This window comes from Benincasa hispida, chromosome 3, assembly GCF_009727055.1.
Source record: "Benincasa hispida cultivar B227 chromosome 3, ASM972705v1, whole genome shotgun sequence".
In the NCBI taxonomy this organism is placed as follows: Eukaryota; Viridiplantae; Streptophyta; class Magnoliopsida; order Cucurbitales; family Cucurbitaceae; genus Benincasa; species Benincasa hispida.
The window spans coordinates 5,709,436-5,732,047 of record NC_052351.1 but is presented as its reverse complement, the minus strand read 5'-3'; the positions used below and the strand labels follow the sequence as shown (position 1 = coordinate 5,732,047).

General features: G+C 35.6%; 2 protein-coding genes across 3 annotated transcripts; both read left to right on the top strand.

Moving 5' to 3' along the window:
* The first annotated feature begins 2,131 nt into the window (after nucleotides 1-2,131).
* Nucleotides 2,132-6,964, top strand: LOC120073062 (shaggy-related protein kinase eta). Its single transcript, XM_039025667.1, has 12 exons — nucleotides 2,132-2,365; nucleotides 3,132-3,224; nucleotides 3,357-3,416; nucleotides 3,510-3,782; nucleotides 3,865-3,939; nucleotides 4,064-4,120; nucleotides 4,995-5,135; nucleotides 5,204-5,254; nucleotides 5,333-5,428; nucleotides 5,539-5,622; nucleotides 5,864-5,965; nucleotides 6,359-6,964. The coding sequence occupies exons 1-12, from the start codon at nucleotides 2,351-2,353 to the stop codon at nucleotides 6,449-6,451; spliced, it is 1,140 nt and encodes a 379-aa protein (XP_038881595.1). The 5' UTR covers nucleotides 2,132-2,350; the 3' UTR covers nucleotides 6,452-6,964.
* Nucleotides 6,965-7,155: 191 nt separating this feature from the next.
* LOC120073061 (probable LRR receptor-like serine/threonine-protein kinase At5g45780) lies at nucleotides 7,156-12,063 on the top strand. 2 transcript variants are annotated; one of them, XM_039025665.1, is made up of 11 exons: nucleotides 7,156-7,925; nucleotides 8,014-8,146; nucleotides 8,314-8,385; nucleotides 8,596-8,739; nucleotides 8,848-8,919; nucleotides 8,990-9,049; nucleotides 9,366-9,439; nucleotides 9,520-9,669; nucleotides 9,787-10,125; nucleotides 10,459-10,850; nucleotides 11,186-12,063. In XM_039025665.1, exons 1-11 carry the CDS (start codon nucleotides 7,829-7,831, stop codon nucleotides 11,504-11,506), a joined length of 1,854 nt encoding a protein of 617 aa, XP_038881593.1. In that variant the 5' UTR covers nucleotides 7,156-7,828; the 3' UTR covers nucleotides 11,507-12,063. The 2 variants fall into 2 exon arrangements, with proteins under 2 accessions (XP_038881593.1, XP_038881594.1); XM_039025666.1 differs by lacking the exon at nucleotides 7,156-7,925 and adding an exon at nucleotides 8,512-8,543 and having other exon boundaries at nucleotides 8,087-8,146; nucleotides 8,634-8,739.
* The last annotated feature ends 10,549 nt before the right edge of the window (nucleotides 12,064-22,612 follow it).

Sequence of the window (22,612 nt, the reverse complement as noted above, 5' to 3'; positions counted from 1 at the left end):
TTTATTTCTTTTATCATTATTTTAAAAGAATGACTCAAGAAAGTAGTTATATTTACAAATTTAGCAAAATTTTCAGTTTGGGTTATGAAACCCTAGAAGTATTGGGTTTAAAAGTTTGCATTGTGGATTAAGTTTGTTGGTAGTGATAGTAATAACAAATAATTGATGGTGAAGTGTACATGTTTTATTCTGCCTGCCAATTCAATGTCATTTTCTTCCATCCTAATTATAATTTGACTTTTATATCTCAATGTTTCTTCTTCCTTTTGTCATTTTCTCTTTTTACCCTTTGCCCCCAACTATACACTCCCTCACCCTCATCCTAAATATGAATGACCCAACACATATCAAACATAATGGGAACTCATATTCATTATGCCCAACAAAATAACCCTAACCATTTTTTTATTCACACAAATTAAATTAAATCAACTTCTTGAAAAAAAAGAAAAAAAAAAAAACGAATTGGTTATCAAATCCGGTTTTTATTATTAGTTTTTTTATTTTTTTTAATTTATGTTGGTTTTCACTGTTTTTTTATCATTTTTTTCACATATTTTAAATAAAACAATTAAATTTCTAATCAAATTCCAATGATAAAAAAAGTTTTTGAAAACTTTTTTTTTTTAGTTTTCAAAATCTAGACTTCATTTTTTTAAAAATAGAAAGAAGTAGATAACAAAATATAAAAGCTTATATATAAAAATAGTGTTTATAGTTTTAATTTTTAAAAAAACAAAAAAATTAAAGCCAAATAGTGATTGGGATTGTAATATCTTTTAATCCAATTACAATATAAAAGAAAAATACTCCAAAGCAAAACAAAAAAAATAGGAAAACACTCTCTAATAAACCAAAGAAAATAGATAAATAAAAAAAATTGAAATATCATTTTGGTCCATATACAAATTGTTTCAAATGTCCAATGTTAATATTTATATTTTTAATTAATATTAAATTTAATCTCTATTGTTGGATTATTATTTTTTTAATAATATTTTTATTATATATCAAGATTTTTATTATAAATTTAAAAAATATATTCACATGTTATAATTTTCTTATATGAAAAATTATTAGTATTCCATCAATTTTAATAAAGATTAACTTTAGTGAACTAAATTCAAGTTATAATGAAAGTACATGGTAAAAAACGAGGGGGAGGGGGGTAAGTTTAAGAAATTTACCATTTCATTGTCCGTCGGTGAGGGAAATTAACCCCTTTGATTTGTGCACCAAATATTAGTTTTCAATCTAAAAATAAAGAATATAGTGTAACAAAATGATTAAGGGCCTGGGTAAGTGTGGACCAAGTTGTTGGTGGAGCTAAGAATGAAAATATTGGAGTATCAAACTATACCTGAATCAAATTTACTTAACCTTTTTTTTTTTAAAAAAAAGAAAAACAATCAAATATTTATGAATTCAAGGAAGATTTAAGAAATGATTTTAATTTGAGAAATGATATTAAAATTATTATCTCATTTAGAATGAAAAAATTAATAAATATATTGGATATCTTGTATTTGGATAGCAGTCAGAAGAGAAAGAAAGTTAAAAATTTACCTATGATGTTATGATTTGTAATTAAAAATGGAAATATGAGTAGATTAAATAGGGGATTTATCTCATTTATAATGGATCCAAACTAAGAGATTATTGTGATACATTTTATAAAACACTAAAACCACTAAAATTTGGAAATTAATAAACAAACACGAATGTAAAAACAAAAAACCAAACGAACAAATTATGATGAAAGGGTGACTCCATTTTACAGATTTCACATGGACCCATCTACATTAATCAAAGAATTGATAAGAAAAGATATGCGAAAAAAATAAATTTCCGCCAAAATTAAAAGAGAAAAGAAAAAAAAAAAAAGGAAAAGAGAAAAAGAATGGAGAAAATGGATATTTTATGATGGCCACTTAAAAAGAGCAATAATTAAGGGAGAAGGAGAAACACAGCAGGTGGAGAAATTATTGGGAGTTGGGCAATGGACAGTATACTATCAATATGTGGGCTTTGAGGGCATTTTAGTCATATATGACGTCGGCAGCCAGTCTTCGTATTTCAAAGGCTATTTCCGTCATTTTACCCCTCCCTTGAAGCCTTTTCAATTCTCTCTCTCCCTCTCCTACTACAGTGAAAAAGGAGAAGCAAAAGAGGAGAGAGAGAGAGAGAGCAAGAATACAGAGTGCTGGAATCACATGGCCTTGTTTTCCTGTCACCTCTCCCTTTCTTCTCCCTTCCCGTTATTGCAATCCCCTTCTTCTTCTTCCTCTTCTTTTTAGTCCCCAACTCAACGAACCACGACCTTCTCTTTCCTTCCTTCTCTGATTCGGCCATGGCGGACGATAAGGTACCTAATGCCCACCCTTTTCTTTTTCTTCTTTTCTTACTCGATTTCAATGTTGGGTTTCTGGGGTTGGGCATAATGGCCCAGATTAGTAGGGAAATTTATGTACTTAACAGCATTGCTGGTAATATTCGGGCTTCTCCCATTTTGTCTCTTCTGTTCTTGCGTTTTGTTAGCAGTTACGTGTAGGACCGTGATCTCCTTCGTCATTGTCAGAAGAGGATCGGAAAATACCTCGCCTGAATGTATTCTTGTCTGTCTTGATCTGGGATTATGATGATTTTGTTTCTGCACACTTTCTTCGCTGTATTTGTTTCAATTTCTGTATAGCTTCTCATTATGACTAATTCTGAGCTGTTGATCTCTCTCCGGTACTCGAGATTTTATTATTTTATATCTCTGCCGATTTTTTTTTTTAGTTTAACTGAGCCGATGCATCTATGTTAACTCGCTTGATTTAACATATATATATATATATGTATATATTGATTAATGTTAAATTACTTGTGTAGCATAGCTCAAACCTGTCTTCAATGCCCGTGAAATTGTTTTCTAAGGAAGATTATCTGCTATTTTTATTTGTTTTTCAAATCCCTTGCTCTGGATGTTAGTGCTTCTTTTTGATAATTGTTTATTGAGTGTTAAACATGGTTTCTATTCTAACATTTGTAATCTTTAATGTGATCACTCGACTCTGAACAATCAGCTATGCAGTTCCAATTATCCAATTGGTTCCTTCCAACCTCATAACACAGTATATACCTTGCAGGAAATGTCAGCCCCCGTCATTGATGGAAATGATCCAGTTACTGGCCACATAATATCCACGACTATTGGAGGCAAGAATGGGGAGCCCAAACAGGTTAACATTCACGTCAATCCCATTCCTCTTGCATTCTATTATAAAATATAGACTTAGAAATTCCATGTTGCTGGCCAGCATTCTATATGTTTCTACACAAACTTATACTTCTGCTTTTTCTTGGTCCTGTAGACCATAAGCTACATGGCAGAACGTGTTGTTGGGACTGGATCATTTGGTATTGTTTTCAAGGTATTCTACATGATTTCTCCGCCATTTTGATTATGCTGACATTGTCGCGATCAAGTAAGAATATAATGATGCATAAATATTCTTCTTTCCCAGGCCAAATGCTTGGAAACGGGTGAAAATGTGGCTATAAAGAAGGTTTTGCAGGACAGAAGATATAAGAACCGTGAACTCCAGTTAATGCGTGTGATGGATCATCCAAATGTCATTTCCTTGAAGCATTGTTTCTTTTCCACTACTACAAAAGACGAACTATTTCTCAACTTGGTAATGGAATATGTCCCTGAAACCATGTTTCGGGTTTTGAAGCATTACAGTAATGCAAATCAAAGAATGCCGATCATCTATGTCAAATTATACATGTACCAGGTATAAATAATTCTCCTTTATAATCTCATTTTTTTTAAACAACACACAGATCTTTTCTCATGTCAATTGTTGTTTCTTCCAGGTTTTTAGGGGCCTGGCCTATATCCACACAGTTCCTGGAGTTTGTCACCGAGATTTGAAGCCTCAAAATATTTTGGTATTGCTCTTTGATGATTTGAAAGTGGATATGGAAATTGAGATGAATTTTTGTTGAAAAGAACAGCTGTAGAGGCCTATACTCGTGTTACATGATTGCCTAATGTCCTGCTTGCTTTCTGCAGGTGGATCCCCTTACTCACCAAGTAAAAATATGCGACTTTGGAAGTGCAAAAATGCTTGTACGTTGATAATTTTTCAATATTTTGTTTTTTTTTTCCCACTTATTTTGTTTTTGACACTTCCAGAATGTTACATTGAAACTTGCTATTTAGTTTGTTAGTTAAAAGTTCCAATTTCCCTTTAGAAATCGTATTTACTATTGTTATTTAGGATTCCAGATTCCCTTGTTACATTGTACGTTGCACTTATAAATCTTGGAACGCTTTTCCCTGCTCATAAGTGAGAGCATCAAACAAACATACCAATTGAGATTCTCTCTAGGGTGTGTGGGGTGTAGGTTTTTGGTCCATATGTAAGTTTGGTTATCATTAGAGTTCATTAGTTTTTCTAATCGGAGCATTGGCTTCTGAAATCTATTTCTTAGACTAGATAGTAGCCACTCACTCTTACAAATCTTTCCATGGGGACTATTTTATTAACAAAACCTGCAGTGAATCATCATGGTTAGATTGCACGGTCAGATGGTCAAATTATATTACAAAGACCACTGTTCTGGGGGTTGTATTTTCAAATATTCATAACAAGCTGCTTGGAGTTTATATTGGCCATCGGTATTTCCGTTTTAAATGCTGTATGGGGCCAAGTAGTTATTTATTTTGCCATTATTCCTGTAGTTGTAATCCAGAGAAGTTCATTTGGATGCCCAATACTGTCTTAGAAAAGAAAAAGTAAACCGCAATCAAGGATCATAAATGAATTTTTTGATTGATCTTTGTATACTATATTCCTGACAACTGTGGTTATGCTGCCACTTGGATGAGTAAAAAGAAGTTAGTTGATTGCTAAGGCTTTAAAGTAGCAGATGCCAATATTTTTTTTGCCCCATTTTCTGCATTGAATCTTATTCTGTGTACTCTTATCCATTGGCTCCAGATGAAAGGTGAAGCCAATGTTTCATACATTTGTTCACGCTTTTATAGAGCACCGGAACTCATCTTTGGAGCTACAGAGTACACAACTTCAATCGATATTTGGTCTGCTGGCTGTGTCCTTGCAGAGCTACTTTTGGGACAGGTAAGCATTTTGAATGATTTCTTGATTTAACTGTCGTAACCAGTTTAACGATATTTATGTTTCTGTAGCCTTTGTTTCCCGGAGAAAATGCGGTGGACCAGCTTGTTGAGATTATTAAGGTACTATTGGATATTATGAGTTCTTTACCATTTACACATTATGTTCGATTTACTTACATTGCAATGGTTATCTTTTAGGTTCTTGGCACACCAACTCGTGAAGAAATTCGATGTATGAATCCAAGTTATACAGACTATAGATTTCCACAGATAAAAGCTCACCCATGGCACAAGGTCCGTAACCAATTCAAGTTGATCCTGGGGCCTCTTATCTCTTATGGTCTTGTTACTTTTGAGCTTTTTCTATGGGAAGTTGAGCTTTTCCTTATTATGTTCTTGATCAGGTTTTCCACAAACGGATGCCTCCCGAGGCAATAGATCTGGCTTCTCGATTGCTTCAGTATTCACCTAGTCTTCGCTGCACAGCAGTAAGTTCAATATGCTCAGGATCTCTCTGTCTATATTAGCAGTGCGACATCATCTGAGAAGTCAAACATTTCCATGCTAAAACTTAATCTTTGTTGATTCTTGACTGAAGATAAGGTTGTTAATTTTTGCATCGGAATAGTGGATGCTCTAGTGTATAAACTTTTGCACAGTTACATTTGGCTTTTCTCTGCAACTATGGAATTTTTTGCTCTTCTTGAGAGTATCTCTTTCTCCATGCAGCTGGAAGCTTGCACACATCCTTTCTTTGACGAACTTCGAGAACCCAATGCTCGTCTCCCCAATGGTCGACCATTTCCACCCCTCTTTAACTTCAAACAAGAGGTCTGTTTACCATTTCATCATCTTTAGTTGAAAATTTCCTATTCTATGTTTGTTGAATTGAAGGTAACCATAGTTTAGATGTTTTATGGCACTTGTCTTTTGAGCGTAGATGACCAAAAGTTCTAATTGTGATGAAGAGGAAATATTATAAATGGTCTAATTGTGCCTGTTTTTATGGTGTAGAAGAAGGGGGTTCTTATTGAATTCAATTGCATCATGCACAATCATGCTGCTACGCGTCTGCATTGATCATGATTGAAAATAGCTGAAACTATTCTATTCCTACCAATTGATTGTTGATTTGTTGTGGATGATTAAAAGTATACTAGGTTACTCGTCCATTACTGTTTTATTTTCATTAAAAGGTAATAGTAATCAAGATTTCTGTTGCAGCTGTCAGGGGCCTCTCCAGAGCTCGTTAACAAGTTGATACCTGATCAAGTGAAACGACAAATGGGTCTTAATTTGCATCTAGCAGTTTCGTAAATATAGGCGTATGTGCAGTTGGATTCTTGTTTATGCGTGGTGCAAAGCCTACTGACCAACTCTAAGTACAACTCCCCCTGTATTAAACTGGGGCCGTTTACATTGCTCTACTCTGAGACTTGCAGGTCGGGGTACTATATATCGACTCATCCTCGACGTGTTGTCTTCCTCGTTCTGTCCACCCAAATTCCACCCATCCCTCAACCTCAGTTCTGATAATACCTCAAGTTGTTGTATATGTTTGATAGTATATTGAAGGAAGCCAGAGTTTGACTTAGCAGAAAGCTGCTAGAAGAGGAACAGTAGTAGGACAAATTGTGCATCTTTAGTTAGGAAGAGGGTATCTAATTTTATATATGTGGCTGAAGAAAACAAGGGTTGGAATCTAGTTGGTTAGTTTTGTTTCATGTTCCAGGGTGGTTTCAATATGGCTGACTTTAAATTGCATAAAACTTGTAGTTATTATTACTGTGTTATAAGGTTCTCTCTTCCCCTTTTAATATTAAACAAGAATCTATTTGTTTCTTCAGATCTTCATTCCATGCTGTTTCTTTTCCGCATTTTAACTATTGAGGGAAAAAGCTTTAACGAAACGAATACGAGAAATTGCCACTATTACTTAAATAATCTTGAGATTCGTCTTATTATTATTTTTCTTTTCCTTTTTTTGCTCGACTGTCAATGCCCTCTCGAGCTCCATGGAGCTGCCCTGCTACTGCTAGGGCAAACTTGGACATGGAAAATTGACGAAATTCAAAATCGAGATTAGAAAAAGGAAAAAGGAACGTGAACTGGCCATTATCTCCGAGAATTGCGCCAAATTCTGAAAGCCGGAATCATTAATGTTGGCGCCACTAGGGCGCAGTGATACATCGAGCCCTAAACATTTTTAATGTAAACTAATTTAATCAAAGCTGTTGATTTTCTGTCCATAAATGTCAGAAATCCAACGGCTCATCATTGCCACACTCATCTGCAGTTCACAGCGAAGTGGAAAAATTATGGTCTTGACCACATAAAGGATTTCCTCGGTCACAATCTCAGCCATTAAACTTACCCACATCTCGAGATTTCCTGGTCTTGCGGTTGATTTTCTAAATCACCCACTAGTCTTTGTTTGTTTGTTTTTTCCTCTTCCCTTTTTGTACCAGAAATCTAGTTTGTTTTTGAACGCACTAGCTTAGTCGGAATTCTAGAGAATTAAGATTTTTCAAGGTTGTCATTATTTGCAATGAGATATGGACTGTATACTTTATGACCCGAAAAACTCAATTAAACATATTATCCTGCAGTTTACCCTACGGATAGTAGTGGGTTCTTGCGTCTTACACTTGGGCAGCTCTCGCTTTCATTTTCCCTCCCCCTGCTTGTTTAGTAATGGAAGTTGTAAAAATGGTTCTGTCGCTGTTCTTCCTCATCTGGGTGGTCTCTGCCTCAGACAGTCATTTGTCTCCGAAAGGAGTAAACTATGAAGGTCTGGCCATTTTATGAATACCTATTTGATGTTATCCGAAGTTGGTTGAATATTTGTCTCATTCTCTGATGTTTTGCCCTGTGCTCAGTGGCGGCTTTGATGTCAGTGAAGAGTAGGATAAAGGACGAGCGGAGAGTGATGCAAGGATGGGACATAAATTCGGTTGATCCGTGCACTTGGAATATGGTTGCTTGCTCTGCCGAGGGCTTTGTGATTTCTCTGTAAGCTTCTCTATCTGGTTTCCTACCTGATCAGCTTCGCTCAATGTTTAGGTCACGGATGTAGAACATCTGTTTTTCTTACTTGAAAGTTTATGATTTGGATATATTGTTGGAATAGATGTCAGATGAAGCTGAAGTTTGTTACTAATTATCGTTCTTATTGCTAGTGAGATGCCAAATATGGGTCTATCTGGAACGCTTTCCCCTAGCATTGGGAACCTGAGTTATCTTCGGACAATGTGAGCAGTGAGCCTCCCTTTTCCTTAATTTTCTTGAAATCATTTGTTACACGTCTATAATTATTGTTTTCTGAAGTAAAAATTCAGTGGTTGTTCTTACTCATCTTTTCTTGTCCCATTACTCAGATAACCTAATGTTGGAATGTTTCTCACTCAAGGTTTAACTTACTCCTTTGAAAGTTTAAATTTATTCGATATAAATAATTGCAGGTTGTTGCAAAATAATGATTTATCTGGTCCAATCCCAGATGATATTGGAGAACTGTCAGAGCTTCAGACTCTTGACCTTTCTAACAACCAGTTTGAAGGCGGGATTCCAAGTTCTTTGGGGTTTCTCACTCATTTAAATTACTTGTGAGTATGCTTGGATGTGCAAGATTTTCCCCCGTTCTTCTATGCTCTTCTACTTTCTAACTATTGATTTGATTGTTGTCATGTAACCTTTGCCTGCCAAGTTTTCAGGAAGCTCAGCAGTAACAAGTTAAGTGGACCAATACCGGAATCTGTTGCAAATATCTCAGGCCTTTCCTTTTTGTAAGTGTTCTGTATCAATTCCGTGTGTTCTGCTGAATTCACAGAAGTGATTAAATGCTTTTCTTGCTAGGGATTTATCAAATAATAATCTTAGCGGTCCAACTCCGAGAATACTTGCCAAAGAGTACAGGTGAGACTTTGTATGCTGAGTTGATTTGTCAGAAAACTTGATCTAATTCCAAATGCGATTGCTTACTTATGAAGACCAGAACTATAAATTCAGTTCATCGTATTTTCTCAATTCTCTAATGTATACTTGGTAGTAGAGTATAATGTGAAAATGGTTTGTAAATATTCTGGATAACTTTTGCTTTTATTTTTAATTTTTAATTTTTTAATTAATTATTTATTTATTCTTTTCCGCTTTATTTTACCAGAGAGAGGGAATTAGTTTTTCTTCCAATGCCATTTATCACCTTTTGACTGTGCTTGCCTTTTTTCTTTAGTGTTGCAGGGAATAGCTTCCTTTGTGCATCTTCATCATCTAAATTTTGTGGTTTAGTTCCAAAGCCAGTTAACGGTAATATAATTTTATTCTCCATAATTGATGTATCTTGAATGTCAATGGTATACAGCTCATTAATAACTGTTATCATGTAGAAACTGGTTCGTCTCAGAAAGATGATGGCCATCATCACTTGGTTCTTTCCATAGCTCTAATTGTCAGTTTCACATTTGTGGTTTCTGTTGTGTTACTTGTTGGCTGGGTGCATTGTTATAGATCTCATCTTGTCTTCACATCCTCCTACGGTACTTTCTGAACTTTGAATGAACAGATTCCCTTTTACTTCTTTCTTCTTTATCCTCTCAGTTAAGAGTATAATGATCGATTCTTTTTCACTGCATTGTGATGGTCCAAATCTGCAGTGCAGCAAGATTATGAATTTGATATAGGTCATCTGAAAAGATTTACATTCCGTGAACTACAAAAGGCAACATGTAATTTTAGTCCCCAAAACATCCTGGGACAGGGTGGTTTTGGAGTAGTCTATAAAGGTTATCTTCCAAATGGGACATATGTTGCTGTCAAGAGACTGAAAGATCCGAATTACACTGGAGAAGTGCAGTTTCAAACTGAAGTTGAAATGATTGGCTTAGCAGTTCACCGCAACCTCCTGCGTTTGTATGGCTTTTGTATGACGCCAGATGAGAGATTGCTTGTTTATCCATACATGCCAAATGGGAGTGTTGCTGACCGTCTTAGAGGTTTGTTTAACTAACACTGATGAAATGTTTATATTGCTTGCCTATCCCTTGCCTGATACTCTTGTGAACTCTGTTCACTCAGCTGAATCTAGGATAGTGCCAACATAAATCATCATACTTACCCATAGAGCAGAGTACACAACTTAGACGTAACATTCTCTAGTTCTTAATGGATAGGGTTTAGTTTATCAATTTACTATCATATATTTGTATGATATAACTGCAGAATCAAACGAGTTCAACCTCATGCTTGTGAAATTTCAATTCCTGCTCTGATCCTTAATGATCTATTTTTCTCAACCCCGTGATTGTTTATATACCAACCACTTTCAGATGCAGGCCAAGAGAAGCCATCATTGAATTGGAACAGAAGATTGCGAATTGCCCTTGGTGCAGCACGTGGACTGCTATACTTGCATGAGCAGTGTAATCCAAAAATTATTCACCGGGATGTGAAAGCTGCAAATATTCTTCTAGATGAAAGCTTTGAAGCCGTGGTCGGAGATTTTGGTCTTGCAAAGATGCTGGATAGGAGAGATTCACATGTTACTACTGCAGTTAGGGGCACAGTGGGACATATTGCCCCGGAATATCTTTCAACTGGACAATCTTCAGAAAAGACGGATGTTTTTGGATTTGGCATATTGGTTCTGGAACTCTTGACAGGGCAGAAAGCACTTGATGCTGGCAATGGTCAAATTCGAAAGGGAATGATCCTCGAATGGGTAAGTAGAGTTTCCTGTGATGAGTTGTTTGCTTATCATTTGGTACTCTGATTTTAAAGTTACTATTTGTATTACTCTCTTCCGGTAATAACTTTTTATAATGTTTCTGAATTTTTGTTTCACATTCTAATGTTATATTTCTTTCTTAATTCGAAGTGAGAAATAATTAATGAAGTAAGTTTATCAACTAAGACCTAAAATTAGAAAACCAAGAACAGTCTGCTCAAATTAAGATAAATACATGCTTTTATATGGAATTGGATTTGTGTGTCTATATTTATTCCTTTTGAATCTCAGCTTCATAATGAGATTCTGACGAAAATGTGAATAAGCAGGTTAGAACATTACATGAGGAGAAGAGGTTAGATGTGCTGGTGGACAGGGATCTTAAAGGATGTTTTGATGCAATGGAACTGGAAAAAGCTGTAGAGTTGTCTCTGCAGTGCACTCAATCACATCCACAACTTAGACCAAAGATGTCCGAGATCTTGAAGATTCTAGAAGGTCTTGTTGGACAGTCGAACCAAATGGAGGAATCGCCAGGTGGTGCAAGTCTTTATGAGGATAGAGCTCACAGTTTCTCCAGAAATTACAGTGATATTCATGAAGAATCTTCATTTGTCGTCGAAGCCATGGAGCTTTCGGGACCACGGTGACAACAAGAGTTTAGAAAAACAATCAATTTTGCATCTCAAAGAGATGGAAAGCAATTACCTCCGTAAACTGTTCCACAAAATCCCGAAGGCTAACAACAGACCCTCGTGACGACCGATGTAATTCTATCATTTTGTATCGTAGGATTCGTGGAAAAAGAACATTCAGTCACATGAAAAGTTCACAAAATGGATGAATTAACTTCCAATGATGTTTCTGAATGGCAAAAATATAAAGAATGGTACTGTTTCAACACCATTGGGAGATCAAACATGTTAGCAGATACTGAGGTTCGAGATTCTTGTTTATTTGGGGGACAAAACAAAGTACGATGAGGAACCGTCATGATGTATTTGAAGAAGTAGGTCTTATCCAAATGTGGCTGTAAATCATCTTTGAAAAGAAGGTTTCTTTCATCCTTTCCCTTCACCAAGCAAAATGAAACATGGGATTGGCCTTTTTCGACCCTCTTTCTTTGCCTGACATTAATTTTGTTATTTGGAAGGCACGCTGTTCCTTCTGACTTGTGACAATTCTAAGACCCCACTTCCATTTTTAATCATTTGGGTTCAATATCCAGACAACCCTCTTCTTATTGGAGCTTCCTTTAATAATTAAGCATCATGCATGTGTGTCAAAATTAGTCATAATACATATATACATACACCTTGAGCGATTAAGGAGTAGCGTTGTTGTCATCTCATATTAATATTGTCAATTTTTCCCACTAAAAGAGAAAAAGTCAAGGATGAGCATTTAAACTAGGTTCTCTCTTCATCTTCCAATTTCATATCAACATCCCTTTAGATGCTTGATATTCTCCACCATATTGAATCCATATTTTTTCTCCCAAAATCAATGTAAGAAACTCACATGCATTCATTGTCATTGCATTCCCTTCTGGGCTTGACTTTAGACTTGCTTTTCCTGATCTGATCTTACTTTCTAAGCTGACATGCGTGAAAGTTTCTTACACCAGTATTGTATCGAGTGTACCACGCTCTGATGCCTAAGATAGTATAAGGAGTAATAGTTCATCTAAACATACAAAAATAAAGTCAGAGACTTCTTTTGGAGTTTACTCTTATTCTTTAGAATTGTTGAATGAGGCTATTTATGATGTCCTTTCTCTAATAGTTACCTTTGGTTACATGTTACTATAACAATGTCAAGGTAGTTTGCAGTGTTCGACGCTTCAAGACATAAGACCAAGGACGACTCGATTGTTTTCCAATTGTTATACATTCGACTCGGCTGATTGGGCCATAATCCGAGATTCTAACTTTTCCCTTTTGAGACGTGTGTTTCTCTATCCCGCCCCCTAGTTTCCCTTGGGATTGGGCCCTCCTATGAGTTTCGGGCCTTGTACGGAGCAACCCCCAACACTAACATTGATCAATGGGATTAAAAAAACTCTCGGTATAACTATGGGATATGAGTTATTAATGCAAAATTGAAATAGAAATAACAATGGTTGGTGCAAGAAAAAAGAAACAAATATCTTTGACAACAAACTTATATTAATTGGATTGTATCTATAGAGAATCTGAGGAATACCCTTTTAAAATTGTTTGTGGATGATGAGGTAGGAAGAGATATTTTTCTGTGAATGTTAAAATTATGAAGTATCTTGAGTGCTAAATGGGGGAAAGAGACATGGGCAAAGGTTTTACTCATGGGCCTTTTGTTGTAGAGAAATTTTAGAATGTAAGGAAGGGGAAGAAACTAAAGAGATAATATATAAAAGTATGATAAAAGGGACCCAGTTGGTGCAGGTAGCACCAAGTTTTGTGTATGGAAAATAGTTAAGTATTAAGCTAGTGCCCAACTTGGGAAGGGTGATAGAGATAGAGAGATCCTCATTTTGTTCTTTTTTTTTTTTAGAATATCTTCAACTTTTTAATTCATTTCATATTGTAACTTGTTCAATGTGAATATGGTGATCTTTATTTCTATTTCCCCTTTTTCTTTTTGCAGTACAATTGCATCTATTTCTTTATTCCTTTGCCTTTTGTTACTAAAACAAGTTGAAGTGTCAAATCAAATTTTAGGAATTTAAATAATGGTGCATAGGTTGTTTGATTGATTTCTATAACTTATCTAGACCTCACAGCAAAATCTATATGCAATAAAGTGTCATCTCATTTATATATTTTTGGAGACAAAGATTAGGAAAATATTGCAAATATTCTAAATAAATGGCAAATAATAAAAAATTATATTTACTATTTTCACTCAAATAGTAAACCAGTCATGTATTTTGAAAATCATGTTTAAAAGTATTCTAAGGACATTTTCACCAAAGTGTTGCAATATAGCATCTTAATTTTTTAAGAATATATTTTAAAATATTCTTATTTATTTATTTATTATTTTTTTTGTAAGTATTCTTTTTCAAAACTCCTAACATCTTAAAATTATGTTGCATCTTAAAATGAAGTTATGCTTTTTCGTGGTTCCCACTTAAGCCTAGTTAAGTATTAGAATTAAGACTAAATTATAAAAAAAAAATGCCCATGAATTTACTCTTTATATAAAAAAATATAAGTTTTAAAAGTTTCAAAAATATCTTTAAACTTTAAAAAATGAATTAAAAAATATCTTTGTCATTAGTTTTGGATGAAGACCATTAAAGTTTTGTTTCAAAGATACTCCGCATTTTCAAAAGTTTCAAACATACCTTTAACTTAATAAAAGTAAAAAAATATCTCTACTATTAGTATTTGAACAAAAACCGTTGATTCCTTGTGAGAAAAATAACTTTAAAAATTAAAACAAAAAGTTAAAAGGAATGCTCCTACCATTTATTGTTTGAAGTTCTTTTAAGTTCGAAAAAAATCAATTTTAAAACAAATTATATAGATATCATCTTTTTTTTTTCTTTTTTTTTTTTTTTTCCATATAGATACTCTCATATTTCTCTTGATTTTTCAATTCTTAGCCTACACCAATTTTCTCACCAACCAAAATAAAAACCAAAATTTCAAGTTAAAACATGAAATCCCACAAAATTTCACAAAATTCCAAAATCATAATCTCCTCTTAAAATATACCAAATGATAAATATTCAAATAAAAAATGTATTTGGATATTAACACACACAACTACTATCTTACAATTTTGTTAAAATATGCAAGTCTTAAAATCATTTGGTTCTTTTTTTATTATCTTTCTTTTTAGTATAGTTCATATATCTTAATTAAAGTGTGCAATTTTATGTATTTATTTATTTTAGATAAACAAGTGTCAAATAGTTAACAAAAAAGGGGAAGAGTGTATTGAAGAAGGGAGGGGAAAAAAAGATGGAAAACAGAGAGGTAAGACGGTTTTAACGATTTTTGTTCATATTAGAAAGGAAGGGTATTTTTTAAACTTTTTTTTTCAAAGTTTAAGGGTATTTTTGACATTTTGAAAGTTCGGGTATATTTTTGAAACAAAACTTTAACGAATTCCATCCAAAACTAACGACAAGAGTTTTTTTTTAACTCATTTTGAAAGTTCAAAGGTATTTTTGAAACTTTTGAAACTTCTGAACAATAATAGAGAGACAAGAAGGAAGAACAAAATGTTATAATATTCCTCAGGTGATTTTCATTAGAGTAAGACACCAAATATAAAGGCAATAGTATAGACATATGGAAGACCTTTATTAGAGAAAGAATAATATAATATAATTCAGGGATAAAAGAGAAAATAACCCATAACATAATTCAGATAAATGAAACTACACTTTCATCCCCCCTCAAGCGAAACAGGGGACTACACCATGAGCTTGGAATGAAGACAAAAAATCGAGGTGATGGAAATGACTTTGTCATAATGTCCGTAAGTTGATATTCTGATGGAACAAAGTGGACAAATAATTGCTTCCGTAAGACACACCCTCTTATAAGGTGGAGGTCAATCTCAATATGTTTGGTTTGTTAGTGAAGAATCGAGTTTGCAGCTAGGTAAGTGGCACTGATGTTGTTGCATACCAGCAATTGCGCCGTTGTAGGGGAAAACCCGATCTCACACAAGATAGACTGAATCCATATCAATTCATCAGTAGCGTTGGACATACCTTTATACTTAGACTCAACACTTGAACGAGAGACAATCTTTTGCTTTGAGGGAGACCAAAAAATTAGATTACTACCAAAAACACCAATATCCACTTGTACTACGCCTATCATTACGACAATTAGCCCAATCAACATCAGTACAATAAGTTAGAGAAGTATGAGCAGAATGCGAAAGCTGTAAACCAAGTGAGGCAGTAGTTTTTAAATAGCGAAGAATACTTTTAACAAATTCCAATGAGAAATCGTGAAGCATGAAGGAATTGGCAAACTTTATTAACCGAGAAACAAAGAACAGGGCGTGTCAAAGTGCAATGTTGAAGAACTCCTATAATGCTTCTGTATTTTGTTGCATCAGTAAATAATGGTCCATCGTTGAGAGACAAAATAGAATCAGCTGTCATTGGAGTATTCATAGGTTTGCAAGATAACATATCAACTTTCCTTAGCAACTCATTAATATATTTAGTTTAAGATAGATGTAAATAATCAGGAGATCGCTTAACCTCAATACCAAGAAAAAATGACAAATCTTCTAAATCCTTCAAGGCAAATAACTCATTGAGAGAGGAAATGAACTTCTGAATTTGGTTCAAGCAATTGCCAATAGCCAGAATATTATCAACATATATTAAAATGATAATAGTGACAGAGTGCTCATTATGTATAAACATAAAGCTACAGATTTTGATGATTTCCATTGAAGTAAATAGTTGCTCAACTTTAAAAACCATTCTAAAAAACTTTGTTTCAAATCATATAGAGCCTTCTTAAGCTTACAGACATGTGACAGTAAGCCTGATCTTCTTAATGTGCCAATCAAATTGAACATCTAGATTGAGGACGATACGTATAGTAGTTGGTTTAACAAGTGGGTTGAACGTTTCAAAATAATCAATGCCATAAGCTTGATCATAACCTCGAGCAACAAGACGTGCTTTATACCTCTCAATATCACCATTCAGTTTTAGTTTAATCTTGTACACTCATTTACAAATAATAAATTTATAATTAGGTGAAGGAGGAATAAGAATGTAAGTCTTGTTCTGAAGCCCTATATTCTTTGTCCACAGCTCCTTTCCATTCAACATATTTAACAGCAACACGAAAACTTGTAGGTTCTGTGAGTGTGGAAGGAAGAAGGGTGGATTGAACATTCCAAACTTTTGGTTTAAAAATGCCATCTTTGGAATGAGTGATCATCAGATGAACATTGGCAGTGGGTGGGGGCAAAGGTGTAGCTGTAAGCTTGGAAAGAGACTACTGGGATGGAGAAAGTGGAGGTGGTAACGTACTAAGAGAAGGAGATATAGGAGCAGGTAGAGTAGGTTTTTGTTGAGAGGGAGGGCCCTCAATATCCTGGGAGATAGAACGGTGAACTAGAGATGGAGTAGGTGAAATGGGAGAAGAAGGAAAATAAGAAGAGACAAAGTGACTAGGAGGAAAGGAGGAAAGACCTGAAGGGATCGAAGGTGTAACACCCTCATCCTCAAAGGATTCCCTTAGAGGTAGAAAATAGCTTGGTGTGCCAGCCTTGGAAGGAAAAGTTTAGCTAAATCCTTAAACTATGCTTTGGAGGAAGAAAACTTTCTAAGTGTTGGAGGCATAGTAGTTTGGAGCCAAAATTTGACTAAGTGTCCAAACCATGCTATGAGAATAAGAGTTGAGTTCATACCATAGGAGAGGATGAAGAGTCTTGGACATATGGAAGCATAGTAAAGGCATCCAAGGGGAGTTTTGGGACAACTTTGGATATTTAGGGGATGTGAGAAGCTATGTTATGAGGTGAGTTAAGGGAGCCATGTGTTGAACAACATGATGAATGCATAAGGAACCCTCATGAACGCATAGGGAAGACTTGATGGATGCATAAGATACTTTGAAGGAGAAAATTGGCTAAGTGTTGAAGAATATAAGGTACCACGAGTAGAGAATCCATAAAGAGGGAAGGGTTGGACGCACAGGTGAAGCATTGGGTGCATCAATGACCATGTGGACACTGTCTAGAAGGAAAAAATAAGACAAAGAGGACACATGACTAAGTCTTTGAGTTGGGAAGTAGGCTATACATTGAGGAAGAAAACAGAAACGAAGGGAGAAGGAAGAAGAAGAAGGATTGGTGTATGAAGTTGAGATAGGTGCATAGGACTAGGGTTGGCACACATTAGGTCTTTTGAATTCCATTTGGACTCTAGGATGACAAGATGGAAGCATAATACAAATCCTTGGGAAAGAGTTATACCAAGGAATCCAAAAACCTTAGTTAAATGCATGCTTGAGGGAAGATAGGCGCATACTTTTGCTTAAGGCCTAAAAGGAAGTTATGAGGTGATTAAGAGCCAAGTTGAGGAGCCATACGTCCAAACCTAAGTGAGTATGCATTGGAAGCACCGTTATGGACGCATAAAGGAGATGTTGGACGCATGGAGGATGGTTGATGAAGTAACCATGCACTCAACTTAGGTTAGTATTCGTTAACTTGAGAATTTGGCGAGCAAGGTTGGATTGACAACAATGTGGGGTACGTGGCTCAACCAAGTGAAATCTTGACCGAGCCAAGGATGAGGTTGACCGAGCCAAGGATGAGGTGGACACATAGTAGGACATGCAAAAGGTTGGAATGACAGCTCAAAGAGGAGCTATACGTTGGACTATGCATGGTGAAGATACCTCAGACTCGCATGCAAGTAGGTGGTGGCTCAACGTGGTGAAAACACTCAAGAGAGGAGGTGTCATGTGTTGGTGGCATAGAAAGGATGATGAGGACACATTTGAGGGTCTATAAATACCCTGGGAGAACTTCATTTCAGCTCACAACTCAAATTCTCTCAAAGAAGACTCAAAAGGAGAGAGTGTGAGAGAATTAGGGTTTCAGGGAGAGGCCATGTATTAATGAGGGTGTGCCTATGCGTTGGTCATGATGCCATGTGCCAATGGAGTCTGAAGTTGAGCTGAGAAGGCAGGCCATGCATCCAAGAGGGTGGACCATGCACCCAATTGGTCTGTTGATGCAACCATGCATCCAACAGGTGTTGAGGAATGTCATCATGTGTCCATAACTGTTATGAGGTTATTAGAAGTCCGCTTTCATGTCTGTTAGAGTTGGTAAGCTGAGTTTAGGGTCAAGAAGGTATGTGTGTGTGTGTGTGTGTGTGTGTGTGTGTGTGTGTGTGTCTATGTGTGTGTGTGATTTTTGAAAGCCTTGGCATGATCGAAAAATATGATTTCTTGGATATTGGTTTTCCATTTTTTTTACTTGAATGACTGTTTTAACTTTTTTGCTTGAAAACATGTTTTATAATGCTTTGATTGAAAAACTAGAATGGTACTCAAGAAATGTTAACATACCTCATGGACATTTGGCTGGGATTGTCAGTATGATCTGGCTGGGATTATCGCGTACTCGAGTATGTCTAGCAGGATATTGTCGACATGTGAACATTCGACGGGTTTATTGGGTACTAGACCTATTTCCTCGGTTGTGTATTTGGTTGACATGATTCATCTTCGAGAAACATATGATCATGTCAGTGTATCTTAGTTACCAGACTGGGATAGTTACGTTTTTATTTTCTGATATTGTTTTATGACTGTTTGTTTGAACTCAAAATGAATTTCAAAAGCAAAACCTATTTTTGTATAAAAAAAATACCATTCACTAGGCTTCCCAGCTTATGTTTTTCAAATATTTTGTTTCCTCCTAGGTAGTGAAAGAGAGGAGTTCCAGGGTGCCACTTGAGATTAAGGTCTGCCATACTACAACCATACTTCTAGACTTAAGTCTACTATTATGAATTTCAATAATTAAGAGTTTGGAGTTGTAGAAAAATTACATTGATTTGTAATAAAATAAGTTTAGCCAAAAATTGTTGTTGTAGTATTTCTTGGTTGTGAGTTTAGTAAGAAAAATAGGTAAGAATGGGCTGTAGATATCACCAAAGGGTGGTATCTGCTGTCCTCATGCCTTCTTTTGAGCTTGAGTGGTGAGCTCGAGAAGGGGTGTGACAGAAGAAGTTGTGAGGGCGAAGGTAAGGCTGAAGGAGAAGAAATAGGCTGGAAACAAGATGAAGGGAAAGGTGAATATGAAAGGGGGTGGACTGACAAAAGTAGTGATCATGATGGTAACTCTTCATTTTGCAAAACAAAAGAGGAGATCAAGAACAAGGGAAGACAACTTCTTTAAAAAAACATGTCTTGAAACATATAGACGATCAGAAGGTGGATCAAGACATAAGTAGCCGTTATGGTTATTACTATAACTGACAAAAGTACATTTAGTGGATCTAAATAAATGCTTATGTGAGTTGTACGGTCGAAGAAAGGGGAAACAAGCACAACCAAAAGAAAGAAGAATGGACTAGATGTGTAAGTGACCATAAAGCATCTTATAAGGAGAGGAATTGGAAAGAATGGAGGTTGGTAGTCTATTGATGAGATAGATGGTAGTTTGGTAAGCGAAGCTCAAAAAACTAAGAAGAAGACAAGAGTAAACTCGCAAAGATAGACCTACTTCAACAACATGGCGATGTTTACGCTTAACTCGACCATTTTTTAGGAGTATGAGCCAATAGACTCTATGAGTGATGCCATGAGCACGCAAATAGGTTGATATTCTTTGAAACTCACCACCCCATCAGTTTGAGGGCTTTTAATTTTCTTGTCAAATTGTGTTTCTACAAGTTGTTTGAAATTTAAAAAGCAGGGGAAAGCTTCATCCTTAGTTTTAAAAAGGTATAATAAGGAAAAACGTGTATAGTCATAAAAAAATATAATGAAATAACGAGCTTCATTAACTAAAATTTTAAGGAAAGGTCCCCACGCATTAGAATGAACTACTTTAAATGTCTCAGTAATCTTTGTAATAACATTAGAAAAGGGAAGATGGTGAGTCTTAGCAAGTTGACAAGCATTACAAAAGGTATTAATATTAACTAAAGGCAAATGACATTGTAAAAGGACTTCTTTTAAAATAGAGGTTGCTGGATGCCCAAACGGAAGATGCCAGATTAGAGTGTTATTGACAGTAGATAGAAAAACAGCAAAAGAGGAAGATAACTGTCTAGTTGATTGTAGCTTATACAAGCCATCTTCAAAAGTGCCTCGGAAAAGAATCCTTTTGGATTGGAGATCCTTTACAAGAAAAAATGATGCATCAAAAGGATGCATAAAACTCAACAAAAGCTTGATTGTCATTGCAAAGTGTAGCAATACTAATAAGACGTTTGGAAATAGCAAGGGTATAAAGAACACGTTGAAGTAAAATTGGCTTATTAAAGCAAGGAAGATAGATGACCAGTAGAAGATATAGGGATTTGCTTACATTTCCAATAGTCACTTGTTCACCACCCCGATAAGGCACAGGATTATAGAAATTTGAGGTATCTGGTGACAGATAATGTATAACTCCTAAATCCATAAACCATCCTTCATCTGGATGTGGAAAGTTAGAACCAATAGAGAAGTTATCAGTTATAGCAACATAAGCAAGGGTTTGGATGTGGAAATGAGTGTTTGAGAAGTTGACATTGTTGAGAGAAAGAAGGGAGATGATAACAGGTAGCAGATGTGTGACTAAATTTGTGACATAGATGGCATTGTGGCTTAGATGGTGATGATTTAGAAGGCCATTTGGGGTTAAAATGAGGTATACTAAGGATACTAGTTGGTGGAGTTGGGAGCAGTTAGTTGAAAACAGAGGATGGAAAAATAGGGGGAGATCGAGAGGAAAAGGGACATGGAGAATTGTGCTTGCTGTTGTGTTAAAGAGAAAGTTTACTAAGATTAGCTTGGGCAATATTCAATTGATCAACAGAGTTTTGTTTTTCTAGTTGAGCTTCATACGCTAACAACAAGCTTTGTACATCTTTAATCGAAGGGTTATCAGATCGATTTTGTATAGAAGTCACAAACGCATTATATTCACTGCCTAATCCATCTAAGATATGAGCTAAATGATCAAGATAAGACATAGGTTCACCAATCGCACTAAACTTATCAACTACACTTTGATTTGAGATAAATACTAGCTCATAAATAGCCCATCTTTTCTAATTCTTTGTAACTGTACTTTTAAACCCATAATATGTGCTGTTGTTTTAGAATCATAAGATCGTTTTAATTAGTTCCATATATCAACAACTGTAACAACCCGAGTTCAGAAGGGTACATGAATGAACCGATATCACATCTGAATGAGAGGGATCCTGAGGACATGAAAGTATGGCTAAGAAAGGCTTAAAAGAATTGAAAGTTATTACCTATACCAACAAGGTGCACCTTTCTTTTTGGTGGCTTTAAGCGTGCTTAGCTTGGAGCAATTCTATGTTGGGTGACCTGGAAATTTTCCTAGGATGCATGTGAGTGAGGACAAAGCATGTTGAAAGGACTCGTGTTGGTTTTTGGAGACAACTTTCACTTCTAAGAAGCATTCAAATCAAGTGAGAATGACGTAGCCAGGACGCAGGGGAATGCTGGGGCCATTAGGTTCCGAATCTTGGTCCGAATAATACCATTTAAGAAACCTTTAAGACCATTAGCTTGAACCGTAAAAAATTATTGTCATTCAACTTCACTGCAAGAGGTTAAGGTAAGGATTGGTGTATTATCTACCGAAGTATTTGTTGGATAATGACTTCCTTCTTGGCACCTTTTGAGGATGAGGACGAGCCTTCACCAAAATCTATCGAAGAAGCGAGGAAGAGCTTCAAGGCTATGATACCATGAATAATAATAGAGAGGCAAGGAGGACGCCTCGCTCTTGTGACATGCTATGTTTCCCCTCTTCATTCCCAAGTAAAGGGTGAGTCCCATGCTTTTGTGGATCGCGGTCTCACGCACCAAAATCTATTGAGGTTCTAATATTCCTCAGGTGATTTTCATTAGAGTAAGACACCAAATATAAAGGCAATAGTACAAACCCGTAGAAGACCCCTATTAGAGGAGGAACAATATAATATAATTTAGGGATAAAAGGGAAAATAACCCATAACACAATTCAAATAAATGACACTACTCTTTTGACATAAAGTGTAAAATTCGGGATATTTT